This window comes from Strongylocentrotus purpuratus, unplaced genomic scaffold (assembly GCF_000002235.5).
Source record: "Strongylocentrotus purpuratus isolate Spur 01 unplaced genomic scaffold, Spur_5.0 spur5_scaffold_1, whole genome shotgun sequence".
NCBI lineage: Eukaryota > Metazoa > Echinodermata > Echinoidea > Camarodonta > Strongylocentrotidae > Strongylocentrotus > Strongylocentrotus purpuratus.
In genome coordinates this window covers 49,206,707-49,232,514 of record NW_022145594.1, presented here as the reverse complement: position 1 = coordinate 49,232,514, position 25,808 = coordinate 49,206,707, and the positions used below count along the sequence as shown (strand labels likewise).

General features: G+C 37.4%; 1 protein-coding gene across 1 annotated transcript; it reads right to left on the bottom strand.

Moving 5' to 3' along the window:
* On the bottom strand, positions 1–21,278 carry LOC115921422. Its single transcript, XM_030978889.1, has 9 exons — positions 21,156–21,278; positions 20,267–20,431; positions 19,554–19,718; positions 16,875–17,039; positions 15,208–15,372; positions 13,043–13,177; positions 11,833–12,203; positions 10,775–10,868; positions 1–2,032 (listed from the first exon to the last, which is right to left on the bottom strand). Exons 1-9 carry the CDS (start codon positions 21,276–21,278, stop codon positions 2,027–2,029), a joined length of 1,389 nt encoding a protein of 462 aa, XP_030834749.1. The 3' UTR covers positions 1–2,026.
* Positions 21,279–25,808: the final 4,530 nt, after the last annotated feature.

Here is a 25,808-nt window from a genome sequence, read left to right as displayed (position 1 = left end):
TGTTTACACTTTATTCACATACAAAAATATATACTCTTATATACATTTGCAAAAATAAATTCAGATATAAAAAAACGTTTGTGGAAAGACGTGAATGAATGCAATGTGATTCCTCAGCTGAGAACAGTATACATGTATATATATATATATATATATATATTTACATAGTCAATACATTCCAGATATCAATAACGCGTTACAGCAGTCCTGCAAATCGATGAACATTGGAAATATAACAAAAAGAGGGATTCACACTTTGCTTTTAGATGATTCCAGATTTTATCAAGGCAAGATCAACAATGCTTTAAATAAATACAGCTCGAACAAAGAGAATATAACATAACACACGTTGCAAGATTCCACTTCTATTTCCCATATTTAGGTGTACTGCACACAAACTGGTAAATCATTACAACTCAGGTAATAATGGAAACAATCATTACAATATAGACATAAATGAACATATATTTATAATAGAGTAAACATTGATATTATGTAATGGTAAAAACACTGTACAGGAGCAATGGATGTTTGAAATAGAAATTGAAAGAAATGGTCATTGTATATAAGAATAAACCTTTGGCAACCTATAAGCTATTACATTGGTCTATATCCTATTCAGATCTACTGATCACAGACGAATATAAACATAACTTACATTGCATCATTGTGATGGGAAATAGATACACAGTCTAATGATACTAAATAAAACAACAATAATCCTGTAAATCGAGAGAAGTGTTCCATCAAACGCCATTTTCCAAACCATTTGATTAAAGTTAGAAAAACATGTTCAATATCAAAAGCAAGAATTTATTGGATACAACAGAAATAAGACTAAAACTTGTCTAGATCAAGTATACACTTTCTACACTCAATATTATCAACAATCTTTCTTGATAATGGATGTATTGTCGGTTAAACAGGAAAAAGTTGATACAAATTACTTTACCCGTAGACAATGAAATAAATCCTGGTATACAGGAAAGCTCCTTTGAATTCTTACAGAATACATGTATCACCGTGATGAAGGATATATCAAAAGAACCTTACGGATTAGATTCCTGATGACCTTGTTATGATTGTGCAATGCATTATATTATAATCATCATTACAGTATAGCCAATATGAGAAAACTCAAACCAGTTGGAGTTGGTATTAAACAATCAACAGAGAGTTTGGATTTGTTCAAATCCACTTTGGTTCAGTTTGGTTCTTTTCATATTTCATATTTCAGGTTACACATTTTTAGCTTTATTTACAAGAAATGTAATGATAGTAACAGTACAGACGTATTTTGAATACATGTAAGTTCATAAAATATATCAAATCACTTTGATTTTTTGGTAGTTACTTGTAAATTAAGGACTTTAAAAGTAAGATTGGAAATGAGGAAATGAAGATGCCTAACATAGCTTGCTGTTTGTAGGCTGTATATTGTATGCTGTAGGTTGTATTGTATAGATTGATTTAACATAATAATCCATCCTATTTCCATCACCAGGAAACCTCTTTTTTTTATTATATTGAATGTTGAGAGCACACAAGGCGTCGAATCTTTGTTTATCTTGGAGTTATATTCATTGAATTGGTTTGGTTTATTGCAAAAATACATCAAACAAGCAGCTTGCAGGCTGAAAATGTTCAGTTTACAAACAAAAATTAAAATATAAACATATATAAACATATACAAAACTAAAATACATATTGTACAGGGAGTCAACTTTTGCATAAATTAAAATGAAAAGTATCAAGACAGACAGAGTATAATCAATAATTGCTTAAGATACTGTATTCCATACATGTTAACTCTAATGATCCTTCAGTAGTAATTAGTTATTTGGGTAGCCTGGTTACGTCCACATTCGACAGGTTTCATTTTCAAGGCCGTAGTAGTCTGCTGCCATCACATGGTCTGATGAGGGTCAGCTAGCTTCCAACGTGTACAAAACGTTGATACGTTGTTACTTGACGTTGTTGCTTGATGGCGCAACCACATATCACTCGAGCATTATCTTCCCATTCATCACCGCTATATAAGAATACAAGAAATCATTTAAACATATATAAACTAGGTGTAAATGAAAAGAATATAAAAAGTACCATTCAAAGAAACAATGGATGATTTGTTTTTAAATTTGGCAATTGTAATTTCTCTGATATTGTGAATTAAATTAATAAATTTAATCTTCCGGAGATTGTAATTTTTGTTTTGTCAGATTTCATATATTTGTGTTAATGAATAGATCATTTACAATCATTTTTAGAGATGTTTGTCTAATTTCATTTAACCTTCAGTCAGTAACTAAAAGGTAAGGCCTTTGTTGTATTGTGGTATCGCCCTTTGCGACCGACCCAAAAATGTTAAAAATCTACGGTCGGCTTTTTATTACTTTAAAAAAAAAAAAAATATTCAATGAAGAAAAAATTATGTATTTTGTTTGTTTAAATGGGATATAAATGCTTAAAATCATCAAATTATTCCCAAATTCTCACTAGTGTTCTGCCCTAGTTTCAAAATCTTGCTAGCATAAATAAATAGACCCTATCCTCGTGTATTTGTATATACCATGCAGTGAGATCAAACATTTATGTATTTCAATTGTTTGAATTTCTTGTCAGATTTGACTCATTTCAGACTCAAAAAGTGTACACTGGGAACAATCCCTAGAGCTGAAACATTAATGAAGAGCATATTCTATGAAGTAGGCCAGTTTAAATACAAAAATTTGTAATAGTGATTTGAACCTCTTGTATGCAAAACTGTCAGGCTGTCTTTTTCTGTGTCAGTTTCGGTCCCTTCTTTGGTTAGTAAAGAGACCACTTTGTGCCCGGGACTACCTGTCAAATTTGTCAACAATCTTCACATTGCTAGCAAGTTTTACAGGTAGTTGAAAATAACTTCATCAGCTGGGAAGCAGAGAGTGTTGTCTCAACACAACATTGTAGACCATGGTTTATTATGAGGTGAAAAGATATGAATGAAATGATGTCGCTGAAACACATGTATTAAAGCATTCAAAACTGAGAAATATCAGGCAAAGAGGGAAAAAAGCAACCCCCCCCCCCCCCCAAAAAAAAAAAAAAAAAAAAAAAAAAAAAAAAAATGACCGACTGACCCAGGTGCTGGCACCTAAAGGCCAGTAAGGGCAATACTACATTTAGTTGTTAGGCCTAATGGATTCAATCATACATGTATATTCAAATTGGAGAGATATTGATAATTAATATCTATATAAGGCTTCCAAGTGGTACAATAAATCAGTGTATTCTATTTCTTTAGCGCAGTACCCGGATGACTGACCAATATTGTTTTTGTATTGCTCAGTTATCCGGGAACTTTAACTATTGATATCGATATGACACACAAAAAAGAAATATTTACTGAGGTAAGTAAAATTTTGTTATTTCGCTATTCAGCCTAATAATGATCATAATAATATTGTTTGGCTTTGTTTTTGTGTGATACACAAATATATTGTAACGACACCGGAGCTCTGTCGAATACTCCCCAGCAGCTTATCTTGTCAGGATGCCTTCTGCTGGTATGTTTTCCTAGTCCGGTACCAATTTCGCCGTGGATCCGTTTGGCAGAGATATACTGCCCCGTTGACCTTGCACCACCTCTCGACCACCGTCCAGTCGACACTACCAGACCGTTTACAGGTCTGTACTTCACCACCGTCTTCTACCAACCGTTGTACCGTCGTGTACCACCAGCCGACCAGTCCGCTTCTGCACCTTTCAAACGTCTATACTAGTCTGCTTGTGCATGCAACTCCAATTGGCCGCACCAGTTTGCTTCATGCACCTTTCAGACGTCTATACCAGTCTGCTTGTGCATGCAACTTCCATTGGCCCAGGGAGGTGAAAGAAAAGGAGGCGAAACTCTTGTAATTTATTCAAACGCATTCTTGAGTTCTAAAGCGTAACAATGGGATGTGTAACATTCCACTTGGCTTTGAAGTTCCATGCTCCGAACCGCGCTTCCACTGCGGAGACTTTCGGAAGCCAGGCACCAGTTTTACATTTATTACAAAATATTAAATTACCGGCAAAATTTCAGTGTAAATCAAAAACTTTATATGGGGATTTTATTGGGAATAGTGCATCAAACAAATTTTCAAATTTAGAACTCCGTCCTTCCTTTAATTTGCGTGCCAGAGTTGGTAAAAGAAAAATTACATCCTGTCAAAAACTCAATATTTTAGGATGATGCGCTAATTTGTGCATGCTTTAATGTCCCGTTATTTGATCCATGATTTACAATCTTCAATAACATTAAGTTTGCTAATGCGTGTTTTCGCGTGTTTTTTGTATTTTTCAAGTTTAAAAAAGGATGAAAGTACGCAAGTTTGTGTTCGCTTGTTCTACTCTTTACACATTCAACAATGGATGAGAAATCATTGAAAGGGACAGCGAACAGTTGCAGTGATACCATTTTCTGATGTAGGAATTCTAACCCCTGAAATTTCATGCGCTCATTTATCTCACCACCTGGTCAACAGTTGCAGATTAGCGCATAACTTTTCGGCGGCTTGGAGCATGGGGTCAAAGGAGAGCGGCTTGATTCCAGTCCTTCTCTATCACGTCCCTGATTGGCCGCACCAGTTTGCTTCATGCATGCACCTTCAAACAACCAGACCGTCTGTCTTTGTACAGTCAGCTTACTCGACCATGCCACTGGCTCTGCTACGCAGTAAATCCCTACCAGCCGTCTAACTCCAGACCACCGAAAGAGCAATCCCTGGTATCGTCTAATGCTAGAACGCAAAAGACCCAACAAACACAACCTAAGATCAGAAATCAGTCTTAGGCTTCCTCATGGAAAGACATGCAAACGATCATTTCAATCACTTTGTTTGCACGCAACATTTATTGGGCAAATATCCCAACATAGTCTGATCACCTTACAGTGTAAGTGTGCCCGGTGGGCGACGGCAATCATGTAGACTATGACAGGAAACTCATTGACACTAGAGACACTTGATTTATATACACATTTCTTAGACATTTGTTATTCTCGTTAGGTTTCCAAGAATTACATAAACATTGATATAACTTAATTTTCCAATATCAGATTGAAACAAACCATATATCAAATGAAAGCACTAGTTTTAATCTATAAAACTAAACAGAAGAAAACAAGTAATTATTCATGGTAAAAAAGTAATTAGACTAAAACTGTCGAAAACATGCACGATCAAACATTCTTGAAATTGACACGTGACTATACCATCGTTTATTTAACTTGAATTACGCCATCTACGCCGAAATAGCTATCTACGAAATGAAACCAATTTCGTGACACAACTCCCTGATTTTCCTTAGCTCGATCCCCGAGCGATATCTAACAACAATCTACAAACTGCATATAACACATTTACAGAAAATAACGTCCATGGGCATCTAGGTATCCTTCCCACCGGAACCAGCGGTTCTAAGTTCATGCAGTACTGACTGAATTCTTTAACGAGAACTATCAGTGTCAGTTTGAGTTTCAGCATTCTTACTAGCAATTTCAGTCCACTCACTAGCCCATGCAGTCTCCGACGCCATTTTCCTAGATGAATATCGCAAGTTAAGTGGTGAAGGGGACCTTTCGTCGTTATCCAACTCTTCTCCTGGTTCGGGCGTAGATTGTCGGCTATGTCGAGGGGAAGCTTCCGATCCATCATGCTGTGGAGACTCCGGGGTCTTTTGACATGACGATTTCGTCAGGTCTCTTTGGGGCGATTTGGATTTTCGTCGCGATGAGCGGTAACGATCGACGTGGTGACCTCCCTCGGGGTCGGTCCAATCTTGGATCATCACGTGGCGGCGACCGCCAGTCCATTCTTACATGACGCCACGATGCATCAGTTTTTTCAGACGTCCCTGTTATTGGCGTGGAAGTGGGTTTGCATCTTGGCGAAGAAACAGGTGTTAAGCTGTGTTTTCTCACGGGAACCACAGCTACATCGTGGGCTCCCTGATGCCGCTCCATCTCCGTCTTCCTACCCGTGCCATAATCGCATTGGTCGCAACGATACTTCAGGATATGCACTTCTCGCTTGTGTCTTTGCAAAGAGTCTTTCTTCTCATAACTTTTGGTACAAGAGTCACATTGAAAGAAGTGGGTAGTCGTACGTCGGGCATCAACGTCCTTGTCTCCCTGCTTGTCGGGTGGCATGTTTCTGCTTGCACTGGTTTCAATGGGCATCGTCTGATTGCACATTTCTGTGCCCACTTCTTCCAGCGCTGACAATGAGGCAATGGCAGTGCCTGCCTTTGTGATCCCCTGTTCCCTTGTTGAATTGAACACCCTGACAGGCAATTAACACATCTTCATCTGCCTTCACGACAGATCTGGCAACGATGGGTCCCTTTTTCCATAACTCGGTTGGGTTCACAGGAGATTCTACCAGTCCTTCACACAGTGCTATCTTTTCACCTGTTACTCTGTTTGCTAGCACCATTTCGTGTCCTGGAGGAATTGAGTATTCCTCCCCCGCTACTATCCTTCTACAGAATGATTCTCCTTCACTATCTAGGCATGGAATTATGCCCCATTCGGTCCTCAATTCCATCTTCTGGCAGTCAAGTACGGCATTAATTTGAACTAGGAAATCTAGCCCAAGAATGCCTTCGTTCTTGAGGCTGGCCACAGTAACCATTGTAGTGACAAGTGAATCTCCGATCTGCACTTCCAGCCTTGATTTACCTCTGGTCCTCAACGGGGTCCCATCTGCTTGTAGTACCACGCTGGTCACTGGTAATAACTCAGGTCTTCTATTATCCTCTATCTGGTCAAACACCTTATCTGAAATCAAAGTGTTGGTGGCTCCGGTGTCGATCAGTAATTTCAAGGACTGTCCATTGATTTTCCCTTCCAGGAAAAGTCCTTTCCTGTTAGGATCCTGAGACGAACCAACTCTGGTCTGCTCCTCTTCATCTGTCATCCCATTTGCAGTTGCCCACTGCATGTTTGTATTTGCTTTCCTTGCTGGTGGTGGTGCTGTTCCTCCCCTAACTTTCCTTGGATAAGGACATTGGTTCCTCCAGTGTCCCAATTCATTATAGTTGAAACACCGGTTATCTTCCCGTTCCGAGACTTTAGTTGGCATGGTTTGTTCCGGTCTCCTATCTGGTACATCTGGTTTAATCGTATTCCTCCCATTTCTCATGTCTAAGGCATCTAATACCTTCTTTACTATCTCATTGATAGTAGGATTCCTTGGTTGCTGTTCTCGGATGGCTGAAACCTCACACTCTTCCAGTGATCGACTGTACGTGGTTGAACGCTTCACTTCGTTTCTCTGACCCTCCATCCTCAGGAAGGCCTCTGTATTTAAAGCTGCTTCCACGGCATCATCAAGCGTGCGAGGTTGAGCACGGAACAATCCTTCTCTTATTTCTGGTGTTACTACGGCATCCAGAAAATGCCCGCGCGCTAGTCGGTCTTGTCTTTTTTCATCGAACTCGGGGTAGGACAATGCACACAGCTCCCGTATCGTTTGTCCTAATTCCTGGAGACTTTCCTTTGGTTGCCGACGACGCTGTCTCAACTCTGCTAGGTATACCTCAGCTTTACCTCCAAGACCAAACCGGTTCATGAGTCTGTATACCAACTCGTCGTATGTCAAATCCATTCCAGGCTGTTGGGTTAACAACTTCACAGCAGATCCTCTCAAACTTGCAGCAAGAAACTGCACTGCTTCTACTTTGGTCCATCTGTTTACTCCAGCACATGCCTCAAAATGGTGCAAGTAATCCTCGACAGGACTGCGACCGTCAAATCTGTCTGGTACCATAATCGTCTGCCGATTAATGCATCATTTGCCCTCCCCACATCATGCATAGGTGGAGAGAAAAGCGGTGGTGTAATATGAACTCCAGTTCCTGCACTGGGCAGCCGTCTACTTTGTTCTCGGGGCGTTGAACTAAATCTAACCCGCTGTGCCGCTGGCATCTGTGAATCTGCAGTTGGTCCTGATGCAGTTTGTCCACTCAGAGTTGGGGGAAATGCTTCCTGGCGGCCTGGTTCTGGGTCTGCAACTGGTACCTGACTCATCGAAGCACGTAGTTGCTCCATCATTTGATCTACTTCTGTCATACTCCTTTCTAAGTGCTTCATTATTTCTCCTGGCGTTGGTCGATTCTGCCTATTTCTTCCTTGTGCCATTGTCACTGGATCCCACTTCTGACACCACATGTAACGAAATCGGAGCTCTGTCGAATACTCCCCAGCAGCTTATCTTGTCAGGATGCCTTCTGCTGGTATGTTTTTCTAGTCCGGTACCAATTTCGCCGTGGATCCGTTTGGCAGAGATATACTGCCCCGTTGACCTTGCACCACCTCTCGACCACCGTCCAGTCGACACTACCAGACCGTTTACAGGTCTGTACTTCACCACCGTCTTCTACCAACCGTTGTACCGTCGTGTACCACCAGCCGACTAAACCAGTCCGCGTCTGCACCTTTCAAACGTCTATACTAGTCTGCTTGTGCATGCAACTCCAATTGGCCGCACCAGTTTGCTTCATGCACCTTTCAGACGTCTATACCAGTCTGCTTGTGCATGCAACTTCCATTGGCCGCACCAGTTTGCTTCATGCATGCACCTTCAAACAACCAGACCGTCTGTCTTTGTACAGTCAGCTTACTCGACCATGCCACTGGCTCTGCTACGCAGTAAATCCCTACCAGCCGTCTACTCCAGACCACCGAAAGAGCAATCCCTGGTATCGTCTAATGCTAGAACGCAAAAGACCCAACAAACACAACCTAGATCCTAACCATGGTCGTCACCTAAGATCAGAAATCAATCTTAGGCTTCCTTATGGAAAGACATGCAAACGATCATTTCAATCACTTCGTTTGCACGCAACATTTATTGGGCAAATATCCAAACATAGTCTGATCACCTTACAGTGTAAGTGTGCCCGGTGGGCGACGGCAATCATGTAGACCATGACAGGAATATCATGAACACTTGATTTATATATACATTTCTTAGACATTTGTTATTCTCGTTAGGTTTCCAAGAATTACAGAAACATTGATATAACTTCATTTTCCAATATCAGATTGAAACAAACCATATATCAAATGAAAGCACTAGTTTTAATCTATAAAACTAAACAGAAGAAAACAAGTAATTATTCATGGTAGAAAAGGAATGAGACTAAAACTGTCGAAAACATGCACGATCAAACATTCTTGAAATTGACACGTGACTATACCATCGTTTATTTAACTTGAATTACGCCATCTACGGTGCGGAAAGCTGGACTCTCTACACAAGTCAAGTAAAGAAACTTCACGCGTTCATGATGAGACACCTTCGAGCAATCATGAGAATCAGTTGGAAGGACAAGGTGACCAACAAAGAGGTACTAGAGCGAGCAAACCTTCCTTCTATGGAGGACCTGCTCATCAGGAAGAACCTACGATGGACAGGCCATGTCATCAGGATGCCCTCTGAGAGGTTACCAAAGCAAGTACTATTCTCGCAACTACCCGCTGGCGAAAGAGGGATTGGTCGTCCACGGCTTCGCTACAAGGACACGATCAAGAGGAACCTTAAGCGGAGGCAAATTGAAACCAAGACTTGGACAACTGCTGCAGGCCAGCGAGCTGTATGGAGAACAGCTGTAAAGTGAAAATGAAGGCGGTCATTGTCGCTTCGCGACAGACAGCTACTACTACGCCGAAATAGCTATCTACGAAATGAAACCAAATTCGTGACAATATATCATCTTTGACTTGTCCAATATTGTCATAGCTTGAGCAATATATTCTTGTATCACACTCAAAGCCATCCGATATTATATAATGATCATATGCTAGGATATCATTTACTTTAGTAAAACCAAAATTAGATTTAAAATTGATTACACAGGCCCTAATAATTCTAGAGTATTTGTAGACATTAGTGAGGTATTCTTCCCCGAAAGGTACTACAAGTATTACATTTCAGGCAGGGAATATTTGACACATGATGTCACTATCATAACCAAGGTAGCAGGCAGAGGAAGAGGGGACACATATAGGACTACACTCCGTACCTATCACCCATCTTAATGACATCATTGCTTCATGAAATGTTATTTGTTGTTGCTTTTATTTCCAGAAGTGAGAATATACAGGCAGTTTGATTATTAAAAAATGCAGGCCACAAACAACATTATTCATCTTTAACATGTACAGAAGAAAAAAAATAGAACTCACGGATATTGCATTATTGTAAAAAGCATGTTTTATCTATCTACCTTTTGTCACCTTGCTGAGTGGAGTTTAGTTTTGCTAAGATGCATGCTACATGATAACTTAAAACATTTCTTCAATTAGACCTATATAGATAATGGACATTTTCCATCTTTTTATCAGATATTAAGGTCATATCGCTTTTTTTTTAAAGAGAACAAAGTACGATAAGCGTTTTTGCCTTATACATCATGCAAGTGAAGGAAAAGTACTTTTTCACTAAAAATGTTCATATAGTTGTGAAGAGTCTTTTTCTCTATGTTTGTTGTTTGTTATATTTCAGTTTTCGGATATCATTTCACAGATCAAGAACAAACCTATTGTTAGACATGAAAATTTTAATGAGGCCAGAATAAACACATAAAAGACAGCTTAAAATATGTGCATTTTTTATTCTTAAGTACCGATTGGGCGGAGTTAAATATGGATAATTAAAAAAACAGCCTACTTTGAATCAATGGATTGTCAGAAAAAGGGAGAAGAATCAATCGGAGGATGGCCATTTTATCTAGTTGTATATCTTACCCAAGTATGCTCCACGGTGACAGTCAGCTTGCCTTCACTGTTCACCTCAGAAACCAATGGATCCAGACCCGTGTTGGTAGGACACCTCCGTAGCCTATAGTAATAAAACAGTACATTTCGGGGGCTCAATTCATGATCTTTTGAACAAACCTGACGAACGACACTCTCTTAAAAAGCCATCAGATATGTATGCTAGCTATGTGGTGTGAGAATAGATTACAATTACACATCCAACCTTGCATAATGTTGCCCTGTATTTATATTGCATGACTGCAAATAACCATGGTATCAAAGTTGTGTATGTAGGAGATAAAGTATTGATTTACATTTATAATAAGAAAATCATATTGATACCTAAAATGAAGAGATCATGAGATCAACTATTGATAAATCCCCTATTCAGCACCCCATCATCTAATCTTTTAGACAACCCACTCATGTATGCACTTTCTTAACCATCTGAGATTCATTTCAAAACCTTAATGCAGCTACCGCTGACCCCGAATGAAATCAAATTCAGTGACAATAAAGATACGTTGCTAGTTGGGCAGAGTATTTTGCCAATTCAATTTCCTTTTGATATCAAGAACCAACTGTGTTAAATCAACACTAGTTTTCCTCTTATGAGATCAAACATAATCAGGTATCCCATTTTTATAATTACCATGAAAGCATACGGCATAAGATATATGCTTAATACAGGTTTGTATCGTTCCGTAAAAAAAACTTAAAACCATCTCTTTTTAGAGAGTTATATTGTATGATAGCAAAAGAGGCAATGATAAGGAGAATGAAAGAGAGGAAATGCTGGAAACAGAGTGGAAGGCAGGAATCAAAGAGAACTTACAAAAGAGAAAGAAAAATAATTCAACGAGAGGGACATAGAGAGAGGAAGGAGGGGGGGGGGGGTGGGCGAGAGAGAGAGAGAGAGAGAGGTAGCAAATGAAGATAAGAAACTCACAGCAAAAGGTAAACCGAAATGCATTCCACAATAAATACAAGTAAGAGTTTGATTATACAGTGGAAATCGTTACCCTGGTAAATCAAATGAGACTCACTCTATGCTTGTCAGGTGTGGATGAGTCTTCATGAGTTGGATGACCTCGGCTGCCTTCTCGTTCTTCAGTTTAATCCACATAAAGGATAGCTTGGTGAGTTGAGGACATGATGTTTTTACCGCATCACAAAATGACACAGGATCATTCAGTGTAGTAGATGATCGATACTTATCTCCCTTGATTTGAAGGTGAGTTAGATGATAGAATGGAGTGCAGGCCATTGTAATGATGTCTGATGAGACATTCTCCTCTTTCTGGTAGCTCAGTTTGAGTTTTTTCACTCTGGGACATGATGTATGAAGTCCAAGATTCCACAGGCTGATCACATGCTTACCATCCACAGTAAGCTCATCTACTGAGGTTGGACGAGTCTACAAGAAAGAGCGATGCAAAAAGGCTCACTATATATGATATGAATGGAAACCAATGCTGATGTAAGAAATGATATTGAAGTGTATTGCCCTCCATTTAAATAGAGGTTTGTTTATCATGAGACTTTTTTTCAGTATTTTGGATACAAAATATAAAAAGAGGATTTCTCTCTGTATGGCATAACACATCATGATCGCATTGACAATATGAGTTTTTGTATATCATTACCATTATCGACATCCAAAATTTCTTAATGTTTTTATTCTTTTTCCGCTTTTTCTGAAACCTTCGTTAAATTTTTTCTTTATTTTGTCTGTTTCCACCAACATTATTATTCGAGGGTTAATCCTTCCATTTCGGTGGAAGATGACGGGATTTTAGTATTTATTATCATCTTTTTTTATTGTGATATTAGTTCAGTGTTTATAAGGTCACCTAGACTAACGAAAAAAATCAATCAAATGACTTCACTTTACTGAATTTGATAATGAAGAAAATAAGCAACAGGATTCTCCATGGTAAATAACAAATGGCAATCATTTATCAAATGATATTTAACAAGCTTTAAAAATATGTGCAATGTTAAACTTCATCCCAAGATGAAAAAACTAGAACAGTGCACGTATACATATTTGATAAATAACACCATCCATCGATTTTCTAAACAACCCATAGTATGTCGTTTTAACTTGATTTCAAAACAAAATACACTATCCTTTTGGCAATTCTTTCATCATTCATATTTAGTCTCTTCAGGTTTTTTTCTGAACGCCTTCCTTTTGAGCTTGGAGCAAAAAGAGGATTTTGAATTCAATCTTGGAACAGTAAAGATACAAACCAGTGTCTCTCCATCGTCTATGTCAACTTGTCTGATATCCCTCAAGGTGAGTGACTGGAGGCGTGGTAGCGAGAGAATGGAGAGTAGTCTCCGTGGAGTCATCATGGAAACATCCTTAACACTCAGCGTCTGGATCTGTGCCAAGACAATTTATCCAAAATCAGTTTACACCAAAGTGAAATCCCCGATGTGATCCAATTATTGTCTTTACTAACATAAACACCATTTTAAATCATAGCTAATATCAGATGAATCTGCATCTCAGTAACTTTATCATTCACTGAGTCTGATTATGTTGTCTCAATTTCTGCTGCAGTTTAAAGAAAACAATGTACCGGAATTATAATAAACTAGAAAGCATTTCAATATGCATGGCATGATGTATTTCAAAAGAGGTACTTAAGCTATTGTATCGGTGGGAAGATATTACATCAAAATGATATCTTATGGGATCATATCATTACAAATACCGCGTCTCCAGAAGGTTCAGAATCTTGCAGCAAAGCTGATAAACTTGGCCCGTAAGCGCAATCATGTCGCCCCGTTGATAAAAGAACTACATTGGCTTCCAATCAAGCAACGCATTGTGTTCAAGATCCTGACGGTTGTCTACAAGTGCATCCAAAACAAAGCTCCAGTGTATCTCAACTCTCTCATCGTACCCTACCAATCTGCTCATCCTGGCCTTCGCTCTTGTATTGACAGCCAGGGGCGTACGCAGGGGGGGGGGGGGGGGGGGGGGCTTAAACCCCCCCCCCTCCTTCAGTTTTGTTTTTACGTGTATGTTTTTTGAAGAAAAAAAAACCCTTATGAGTTGTAATTGTTTTGTTTTTTTGTTTGTCCAAAAAAAAAATTAAAAAAAGAAAAATGTCCTCTTACTATTTTTGTTTAGTTTTGTCCGTAGTTTTGTTGTTGTTTCTATTTTGGATATGTTTTTTATAATTTTTTTTTTACAAACGGCTATGAACCAGGGACACGTAGATAGCAAAGAGGGCAAATTTTCCTATCGTGGGAGGGGCATTTGTTCACTTCGAAGAAGGCACTTCCTGTCGGAGGAAGGACACATGTCTCAATTTTGCAAATTGTGGGATGATGTATCATAACCTGACCCCGGTCACGCTACCCCTGTCGGAATGATACACATTTGTTTATTCCCATATATATATTTAAGAAAAGATGTGTTTGTTTTTGCATTATACCCGATTTCACTTTGACCATTGTTATCTAAAGTGAATTGAAAAATATAGCTATCATCACAAGAAAAAATAATGTGTAGTTCTAAAGAAAAATTCTAGAATGACTCAAATGACTGAATGTGAGAATCGATTGAATTTATATAATCATGACACTGAAGTCAATTCTATTCAAATGATTTTACCTTCATGATTAAAAGCATGGTCAGATAACTGTTTTAAAATGAGCGTGGTTTCGACTATTAACCAAACATTATTTTGAAAAAAAGGATGAATTAATATTATGTTTAGTTTGGAGAATGCAATATAGAAACTTATGAAGGACATCGTTTCCAATAGCAGGGAGAGAGAAAGAGATAGAGAGAGAGAGAGAGATAGAGAGAGAGAAAAAAAATAAGGGACATTGCTGTGGTACGAACAAAAAAAGACAAATAAATGTCTTAAATAGTTGAAAAAGGAGACCTTGTCTTGTCAAGCAAAATAAAATGTTATATCTGTGTGTCTACTGTGCATGTAATATCTTATTGGGACAATGAATAATCCACACAAAAAAGGCGGAATACTAGGCCTATCTACAGGATATCATATGCGCTTAAAAATATGCGTTTATATCAGTCTATTTATATGCACATTTAAAATCAATTTCTGGCGACTATCGACAAAATTTAAATAATTTCTAAAAATATATAATGCGAAGTAGTATTTGTAGGAAACCTGCTTTAAACATATGCATTTATATGAATTGATATCATTATCACATTAAAATCCAGTATATTCACATGACTCATGTTTCTTATTATCAGTACTGAAAGTCAAATATATCGTTATTAGCATAATAGTGACTACTGACAATAAAATGATTTCTATTTCTTTTTTAAATGTGAAAAACATTTATCCACATGTTTTCAGTTTGAAGTTTGCAAAACTATTAGGGAAAAAAATGATTCCAATACAAATCGTGTTTGAGTATACCTTTGATTTTGATGCCTTAGAGGCCATCGTTAAGTAGAACTCATCACTCAGCTCTACACTGTACAGACACAGTGATCGAAGATGAGGCATGAAGCAGAGACCTCTCGCGTAATGAGAGGATGCAGCAGAACCCAGATCTGCTTCCCGGTGATTTAGCTCCTCAATCTGGTGATGTGACAGGACAGGTTGAATAGAGTGAATAGTATTATCAAGAAAAGACGACATGTCTTATTTAAATATTTGTCATTGTCATTAATGTAACATCATTAACCTCTAAATAGACTTTTAAAGTAAGGGGAAAAGAAAAGAAGGGAAAAAGAAAAGAAGGGAGAGAGAGATGGAGAGAGAGAGAGGGGTTAAAAAGCCCAAGGAAAATGGGGGGGTTGTAAAAGCAATGAAGATGAGATGAAGAAAGACAAACAAATGTGATTAATTATGAATAGTTAGAAAAGAAATGGAGTATCTGATCAAACAGAATGAAAAAGATGCTATTTCTTTCTATTTACAGTGTACATGTAATATCTCTTTGAGACTATTGACAAACTATAAATAATTTCTAAAAACAAAATGCAAAATTCTATTCATAGGATACATGCTTTAAAAACACACATTTATATGAATTTGTATCATTATGACATTAAAATCTAGTCTATTCACTCATGCTTCTTATTATCAGTATTGTACAAGTTTTATATTGATATGAGGATAATTGTGACTAATGACAATTAATTATTTCTTCTTTTTGTTTTAATGTGAAGAGCATTTATCGACATAATTATGTTCAGTTTGAAGATTGCAAAACTATTGGGGAAAAAAAAATGTTTCCAATACAAATCGTGTTTGGGTATACCTTTGATTTTGATGCCTCATCGGCCATCGTTGAGTAGAACTCATCACTCAGCTTTACACTCCCCAGACTCAGTGATTGAAGATGAGGCATGAAGCAGAGACCTCTCGCGTAGTGAGAGGATGCATCAGAACCAAGCTCTGCTAGCTCGTGCTGTAGCTCCTTAATCTGGTGATGTGACATGACAGGTTGAATAGAGTGAATAGTATTATCAAGTATAGACGACATGTCTAATTTGTTTTAATTTATTGTCATTAATGTAACATCATCAACCTCCACTTAGACTTTCAAGCAAGGGAAAGAGAAAATGAGAGAGAGAGAGGGATACTCAGACAGAGATAGAGAGAAAAGGTCCAAAAGTGAAATGGGTGTGGTAAGAGAAAAGAAACACGAGATGAAGAAAGTCCAATGTGATTAATTAAGAATAGTTGGAGAAAAAAAAAGAGTGTCTGTTCAAGTAGAATAAAGATTGTTATTTATTTCCATCTACGGTGTACATGTAATATCTCCTTGAGACTATTGACAAATTATGAATATTTCTGAAAAGTTAATATGATATGTGCTTTAAAAATAGGCATGTATGTGAATTGATATCATAATCACTTTAAAATCAAGTCTATTCACATGACTCATGCTTCTTATTATCAGTTTTGTAAGATTATTATGTTGATATGAGCAAAATAGTGACTAATGATACTAAATTGATGTCTATTTCTTTTTTAAATGTAAAAAAAACATTTATCCAAATATGTTCAGTTTGAAGATTGCAAAACTATTGGGGGATAAATATTGTTCCAATAAAAATCGTGTTTGGGTATACCTTTGATTTTGATGCCTCAGAGGCCATCGTTGAGTAGAACTCATCACTCAGCTCCACAATGTCCAGTCTCAGTGATCGAAGATGAGGCATGGAGCAGAGACCTCTTGCGTAATGAGAGGATGCAGCAGAACCCAGATCTGCTTCACTGTGCGTTAGCTTCTCAATCTAGTGATGTGACAGGACAGGTTGAATAGAGTGAATAGTATTATCACGTATCGACGACATGTCTAATTTAAATATTTGTTAATGTTATTAAAGGTACTATGTCCCTTTTGCAGCCAACCTCAAATTCTGTAAAACTTTGCAGGAATTATGAATATGTCATGTATGTCCTATCTGTGAAATTTAAACGTTAGCAGTGTCCTCATATTCAAATTATGCAAGGAAACCCGCTTACTTGCTAGACTTCAATGTCAGACACTAATGAGTGACTGGCTGGCTTTTTTTCTTCCTTGGTAATAACATACATGAAAAGAGTTTTGTAAAGGGTACATGAGCGTTCGTCTACGTCAATAACCCACTTCTTGTGATGGTCAAGATTAAACTGATTGAATCTTTGCGCAGCATAAAACGTATGACCATTCGGTACAATTGTCTGAAAATCAAGACTATTACTTTTGGGCTCTATAGCCCTAAAGTCGATTTGACAACTAAAAGTCATTATTTTCCCACTTGAAGACATTTTCACCCACCTTTTTTCCGGGAAGTTCTAAATTAGTATTATTTTTCAAATTTTCATTTTTCATTTTTTTGGCTTGCAAAAGGGAAATAGTACTTTTAATGTAACATCATTAACCTCTACTTAGACTTTTGAAGCAAGGGAAAGAGAAAATGAGAGAGGGAGAGAGAGAGAGAGGGATAGACAAACAGACAGAGTCAGAGATAGAGAGAAAAGGTCCAAAAGTGAAATGGGTGTGGTAAGAGAAAAGAAACACGAGATGAAGAAAGTCCAATGTGATTAATTAAGAATAGTTAGAAGAAAACAAGAGAGTGTTTGTTCAAGCAGAATAAAGATTGTTATTTCTTTCCATCTACAGTGTACATGTAATATCTCCTTGAGACTATTCACAAACTATGAATATCATCACAAGAAAATAATGTGTAGTTCTAAAGGCCCGGTCACACAGAGGGGACGCATGCGGGACGCACGGCCGGCGCATGGAAAATTTCCAATTTTGGCCAGTGCGTTGTCGTTCGCTAGGCGTGCGTCATCACTCGTTACTCGTTCGTCGAGCGCGCTGGACCAACGCCGGACCAGCGCTATGCATTCGTCGTCATTCGCTGTGTGCGTCGGGATTTTTTGAGCATGCTCAAAAGTGTGCGCGGAGCTCGACGCATGAATGTACACGCCAAAGGCACGCCAGACGTGCGTTGAGCGCGCTAGACCAGCGCCAGACATACGCGGGGCACACGCCCTGTATACGCACAGCGCGCTAGCTACACGCTGTGCATTTTGTGTCAGCTCGCTAGCTTTTCCAAAATCATGACAAAAGTTAGGCACACGGCCTTTTCCGATTTCCAATGCGCTGGCCGTGCGTCGTAGAACGCGGTGCATGCGTGGACCATTCGTCCAGCGCGCTAGCAACACGCTGTGCATTCGTGGAAGTTGTTATCATGTGCGCTCTGTGTGCGCCCTGTATGCGCCCTGTATGCGCTCAGCGCGCTAGCAACACGCTATGCATTTGGTGTCAGCTCGCTGTAGCTACGACAAAAGTTGGGCGCACGACAACGCACTGGCCAAAATTGCAAATTTCCAATGCGTTGGCCGTGCGTTCCCCATGCGTCCTCCATGTGTGACCGGGCCTTAAAGAAAAATTCTAGAATGACTCAAATGACTGAGAGTGAGAATCGATTGAATTTATATAATCATGACACTGAAGTAAATTCTATTCAAATGATTTACTTTCATGATTAAAAGCATGGTCAGATAACTTTTTTTATAATGAGCGTGGCTTTGACTATTAACCAAACATTATTTTTGAAAAAAAGGATGAATTAATATTATGTTTAGTTTGGAGAATGCAATATAGAAACTTATGAAGGAAATCGTTTCCAATAGAAGGGAGAGAGAAAGAGAGATAGAGAGAGAGAAAAAAAAAACTAAGGGCCATTGCTGTGGTACGAGCAAAAAAAAACAAATAAATGTCTTAAATAGTTGAAAAGGAGACCTTGTCTTGTCAAGCAAAATAAAATGTTATATCTGTGTATCTACTGTGCATGTAATATCTTATTGGGACAATGAATAATCCACACACAAAAAAGCGGAATACTAGGCCTATCTACAGGATATCATATGCGCTTAAAAATATGCATTTATATCAGTCTATTTATATGCACATTTAAAATCAATTACTGGCAACTATCGACAGAATTTAAATAATTTCTAAAAATATATAATGCGAAGTACTATTTGTAGGAAACCTGCATTAAACATATACATTTATATGAATTGATATCATTATCACATTAAAATCCAGTATATTCACATGACTCATGCTTCTTATTATCAGTATTGAAAGTTAATTATATTGTTATTAGCATAATAGTGACTACTGACAATAAAATGATTTCTATTTCTTTTTTAAATGTGAAAAACATTTATCCACATGTGTTCAGTTTGAAGTTTGCAAAACTATTGGGGAAAAAAATGATTCCAATACAAATCGTGTTTGGGTATACCTTTGAGTTTGATGCCTCATCGGCCATCGTTGAGTAGAACTCATAACTCAGCTCTACTCTGTACAGCTCCAGTGATTGAAGATGAGGCATGAAGCAGAGACCTCTCGCGTAATCAGAGGATGCAGCAGAACCCAGATCTGCATCAAAGTGCCTTAGCTTCTCAATCTGGTGATGTGACAGGACAGGTTGAAAAGAGTGAATAGTATTATCAAGAAAAGACGACATGTCTTATTTAAATATTTGTAATTGTCATTAATGTAACATCATTAACCTCTAAATAGACTTTTAAAGTAAGGGGAAAAGAAAAGAAGGGAAAAAGAAAAGAAGGGAGAGAGAGATGGAGAGAGAGAGGGGTTAAAAAGCCCAAGGAAAATGGGGGGGGGGGGGTTGTAAGAGCAATGAAGAAGAGATGAAGAAAGACAAACAAATGTGATTAATTATGAATAGTTAGAAAAGAAAGGAAGTATCTGATCAAGCAGAATGATAAAGATGCTATTTCTTTCTATTTACAGTGTACATGTAATATTTCTTATTATCAGTATTGTACAAGTTTTATATTGATATGAGGATAATTGTGACTAATGACAATTAATTATTTCTTCTTTTTGTTTTAATGTGAAAAGCATTTATCGACATAATTATGTTCAGTTTGAAGATTGCAAAAGTATTGGGGGAAAAAAAATGTTTCCAATACAAATCGTGTTTGGGTATACCTTTGATTTTGATGCCTCATCGGCCATCGTTGAGTAGAACTTATCACTCAGCTCCATACTGTTCAGAATCAGTGATCGAAGATGAGGCATTGAGCAGAGACCTCTCGCGCAATGAGAGGACGCAGCAGAACCCAGATATGCTTTCTTGTGCACTAGCTCCTCAATCTGGTGATGTGACAAGACAGGTTGAATAGAGTGAATAGTTATATCAAGTATAGATGTCTAATTGAAATATTTTTCATTGTCATTAATGTTACATCATTTTACCCTCCACTTAGTCTTTTAATGCAAGAGAAAGAGAAAGAGAGAGAGAGAGAGAGAGAGAAAAAAAACAGAGAAGAGGGACAGAGATAGAGAGAAAAAGGCCAAAAGTGAAATGGGTGTGGTAAGAGAAAAGAAACACGAGATGAAGAAAATCGAATGTGATTATGAAAAGTTGGAAAAGAAAGAGTGTTTCTGTTCAATCAGAATAAAGATGTTATTTTTTCTATCTACAGCGTACATAAAATATCTCCTCCAAACGAATGACAAACTATCAATTATTTTCTAAACCACACATTTATATAAATAATTATTCACATAGTTCATTTTTCTTGTCAGCATGTTCACACTATCCAATCTAGTCTATTCACATGACTCATGCTTCTTATAATCAGTATTGTAAAAGTATTATATTGATACGAGCATAACAGTAACTAATGAAGATAAATTATTTTTAATTCTCTTGTTAGTGTGATTTTTTTTTATCCACATACATGTATGTTCAGTTAAAAGAATGCAAAACTAGGAAAGAAAAATGATTGTTTCCTATACAAGCCGTGTTTGGGTATACCTTTGATTTTGATGCCTCATCGGCCATCGTTGAGTAGAACTCATCACTCAGCTTTACACTCCCCAGACTCAGTGATTGAAGATGAGGCATGAAGCAGAGACCTCTCGCGTAGTGAGAGGATGCATCAGAACCAAGCTCTGCTAGCTCGTGCTGTAGCTCCTTAATCTGGTGATGTGACATGACAGGTTGAATAGAGTGAATAGTATTATCAAGTATAGACGACATGTCTAATTTGTTTTAATTTATTGTCATTAATGTAACATCATCAACCTCTACTTAGACTTTCAAGCAAGGGAAAGAGAAAATGAGAGAGAGAGAGAGAGAGAGGGATACACAAACAGACAGAGATAGAGAGAAAAGGTCTAAAAGTGAAATGGGTGTGGTAAGAGAAAAGAAACACGAGATGAAGAAAGTCCAATGTGATTAATTAAGAATAGTTGGAGAAAAAAAAAGAGTGTCTGTTCAAGCAGAATAAAGATTGTTATTTATTTCCATCTACGGTGTACATGTAATATCTCCTTGAGACTATTGACAAATTATGAATATTTCCTAAACCACACATTTATATGATTAATAATTTGTCACAATAAAGTCCAGTCTATTTCACGTGATTCATTTTTCTTGTTGTCAGCATGGTGAGACTATCATATTGATATGAGCATGCTTCTGACTCATGACAATAAATTATTTCAAAAAACATGCAAAATACTATTCATAGGATAAGTGCTGTTAAACACGCCTACAGATCTAAAAGGTAGTGCACTAGCTTCTCAATCTGGTGATGTGACAAGACAGTTTGAATAAAGTGAAATAGTAATATCAACGTGTTTAATTGAAATATTACTTATCTTTATGGTACTACATCATGATGGTATGTCATGGATATATATACTTAGACTATGATGGGCTTTTTTTCAGCTAAATTGAAACACACAGAATGAGTAAACCAAATATTTTGTAGAAGAATGACATTGTGTACATGGAAAGGAGAGTAAAACGGATCACCCAATCTCATTATTTTCCTTCAAAATCTACTTATTGCATGCTTTTTGAATTTTTCTTTCACCTTTATCAAATAGAAAGATAAAAGAGTGTGTTCTTCCATTTAAGTATAACAACTCAATAATATGAACAGATATTAATTAAATCTACGATAACAGAAGATAATAATGTGCGAGACGATGAGAACTTATTGATAATTGAAAATCATTACATAATTGTTCTATTGTCATATGCCATATGAAAAATAAAGCAAACTGATTTATGATAATCAATAGTTCCTACTTGGCAATTTCTTTCAAGTAGAGAAACGAGGGAAATAAAGCAATATCGGGGGATATTGACAATGGCCGAGAGATAGAGAGAGAGAGGGGGTGTGGTATTAGAGCTAAGAAAGAACGATGAGGTGAGAATGTGATAGATACATTATGTGCATTTGTGATACATACATTCAGAAAAATGGCAAAAGAGAGGGGACAGGGTCTGTTTGAGCAAATGAAACTTAATGCACTATTCACATATTATGAAATAAAATGTAATTTCAGATTCAAAGAAAAAACGGATCTTCAAACAACAAAAAAGAAATCATTATATTTCATATCCAATGCCGGAGTAAAATTTTTAGAAATGAAATTTCCCCGAAGGAAGAAAAAGAAATTTCAGTTTACTGAGGAAATTATGCACAGCAGAAACATTCTTTCTCATTTTCTTATCTTATAAACCTATTTTCATGTGAGTCTCTATGTATTCATTAGATACTCAGCTATATAGATAATAGTCAGTGTTTTACCTTCTGAATATGCATGACCTAATACAGTGAAAGTAAAGAAAATTTTAATTCCTTTTCAAGTTAATCTCATATTCGTTAATATTGTAGAAGAAAGTTGCGCAACAGTGCCTTTTCTCGTTTGCCAATTAATGTAGAATTTACTTAATATATTGTAAGAAAAGCCTAAAATGCGTCAGAAACAAAAACAGAAACAAAAGCAGAAATCTTGGTGTGGGGGGGGGGGGACAAAAAATCTGAGCCAATGGTGATCCATTTATTTCAGCATGCAATTCACTTTTTGGACCCTCATTTACGTCGCCAGGGGTGGGGTAGGGCGGCGGACGACACTGTTTTATCCTCTCTTGTTAATTTGACAGTTATTACAGTTATATGATTTAAAAAACGATATTACTTGTTGAAAGTTATCAATATTCTAAAATCACTAGTAAAAAATGGAATTATGTTCAATCATGATCATAATTAGAGACCGACTTTTCCTCTAACATAAGAATAATGGTGTCCAGCTTTATCTCTTCGGCTACCGGTATATATATTACAAGAGATGTGAATCCAGTTGCCCTTAAGTTTGGCTTTTACATCACTGGAAAATTTGTGAGAAAATTTTCACAATTCAAGAAGTTTTTGCCAATAATTTGACTACGGTACCTTCAATAGATGTGTAGGGGCGCACTGTGGGCAAGAGAAGGTGTTATGGGAACATTTGTTCCTATCTAATCCTACATCCTAGAGTGCGTGGAGTGGTGATTACAGCCCATATAAACTTATATTCCTAATGGAAAATCGTCAACAAATTTTAACCTAAACAAACAATAAATATGAAGAAGAAAAAAGAAGAGAAAGAAGATGGTGAAATTTGTTTCTTCACAGACTTAGGGGGGGGGGGGGTCAAAGACTTTGACTGGGGTCACATTTTCCACCTCTGTCCAAAGCACCGCCAAATTGTGACAAATTAAGAGAAAAATGACAAAGAAAGATACATATTTAAGATAAGTAAAAAGGAAAAGGAAGAGAAAGAGGGCAAGACCCTTTTACAAGCCTTTCATAATGCTTACCGGTAGATTCCCACCTTTGTGAAAAGCAGTGAACAAAGTTATGAGTGTGAATAACCAAATTTTGTTGATGATTGTATTTTTTAAAATTAAGCAACAAATAGGAGTATGCATCGATTAAGAAATAATGGTAGCTATGATTTAGGATTCATCGATATAATACAATAAATAGGCCCCTTATACCTTGGACTGTGAAGCTGCAGCAGACATTCCTGTGTAGAATTCATCATCCAGGCGCACATGTTCAAAGACCAACGATCGTAAGTTCGGCAATGTGAAAAGACCTACTGCTGCTACATGTGACGATGATGCATTAGCTTCACAGGACTTGCTAACACCCAATGTTCCACGAATCGAAGAACTCCTTCCTACCTGTGCAACAAATAGAACAAATAGAATTTTAGCATTTGATCTGTAAATTTTATTTCCGATATAATTTCTGTTTAAATTTTAAATTAGTTTTGCGTGTGTCCATTTATAGTTTACAGTTTTAAAAAAAGAGAGACCATGGTGTATATTGTTTTCACCACAGACAGAAGGCGTGGATGTGTGTTAATACTAAGGATATAAATATACCAAGACCAAGAAAAGAATGAATCAAATGTTTGAAAAATATAAATTGAATCAAATTTGAGTTATATATAATCATAATGTGAATGTATGAAGTACATGAACGAACGATAACGATTATAAAGGCATATTCAAAATATAACATGACCTACATCAGATTTGTAGTTTGTTTGGTTGGGTGATCTATTTCCTGTGAAGGATGTGAGTGTGGGTGTGCGGGTTTCATTGCTCTAAAATTTCCATGTAATATTGTTTTCCTTCCTTTTTTTAAAGGAAAGTCAAGTTTTACACTTATATGAGGAAGAGGTAAACGATGATAGGACTCTCGCTCTTGTATGAGACTATAATTACACATTGCAGCCTGCTATAATACCTAATAACAACAGGAGAACATGGCAGGTTCTAAATGAGTATCGGTCAGTAGAACAGAAAAAAAAATAGACAATGCATTGTGTAGGTCTCTTGTATTTGTATTTTCTTTGTAGCGAAATTTGCATATATGATCACTGGAGGCTCAACAGATGACAGTATTCCCTCAACATGATAACATTTCACAACTACATATAAATGAAAATGAGATACGTCTGTAATTCTATTCACTGAACTTACTACTTCTTGCCCTATCGACTCCAGTGTGAAGACCAGTGCAGCGATTGGATGAGTATAATCTAACATTAGATGTGCCTTCGTCTTCAAAAAATTCCTGACGGGATCAATGGCTTCTGAATCATGACATTCAAAAGCAACCTGAATGATGAATTTCATGTCATCAACTTTCTTGCATAGAGCTTCCAGGACCGACTTTCCTACTTCACCTCCGTGAGCTGCAGTGAAGTACAAGACATATCTGAATTCCATGTTCCTGTAGTTTTCTAAAAGAGTGTCTGCCAGGATTCTGTTGAATTCTTGACAATCTTTGTGAAACAGCGATGCAAGGTAGAAACTTGCTATGTACTCCTGCAGTAACTTATGAGGGAAAGAGAATTCCTGGATGAATTGCTTTCGCTGACTTTCTCTGATTTGCAAGGGTGCTGGCCTTTTTTCCATGCTAAGAATCCCGACCTCGCATGCAGTCCTTGCAGCCTCTATGCATGAGTCGAGCGCCTTTTCATCGAAGATGAGCTGTTTAGCCAACAGACCTTGAAATGCGATACAACCAAGCTCTTTCATACTTTCATCAGCTTTGTTCATGCGGCTTTCATAGCTCTCTTCTAACTCATTTCGTTTGGAAGAGTATTGCTCTTGAAGTGAAAAGACAAGATGCTTCAAGAGTTGCGAGAATGTTTCCATTGTCTGAATATT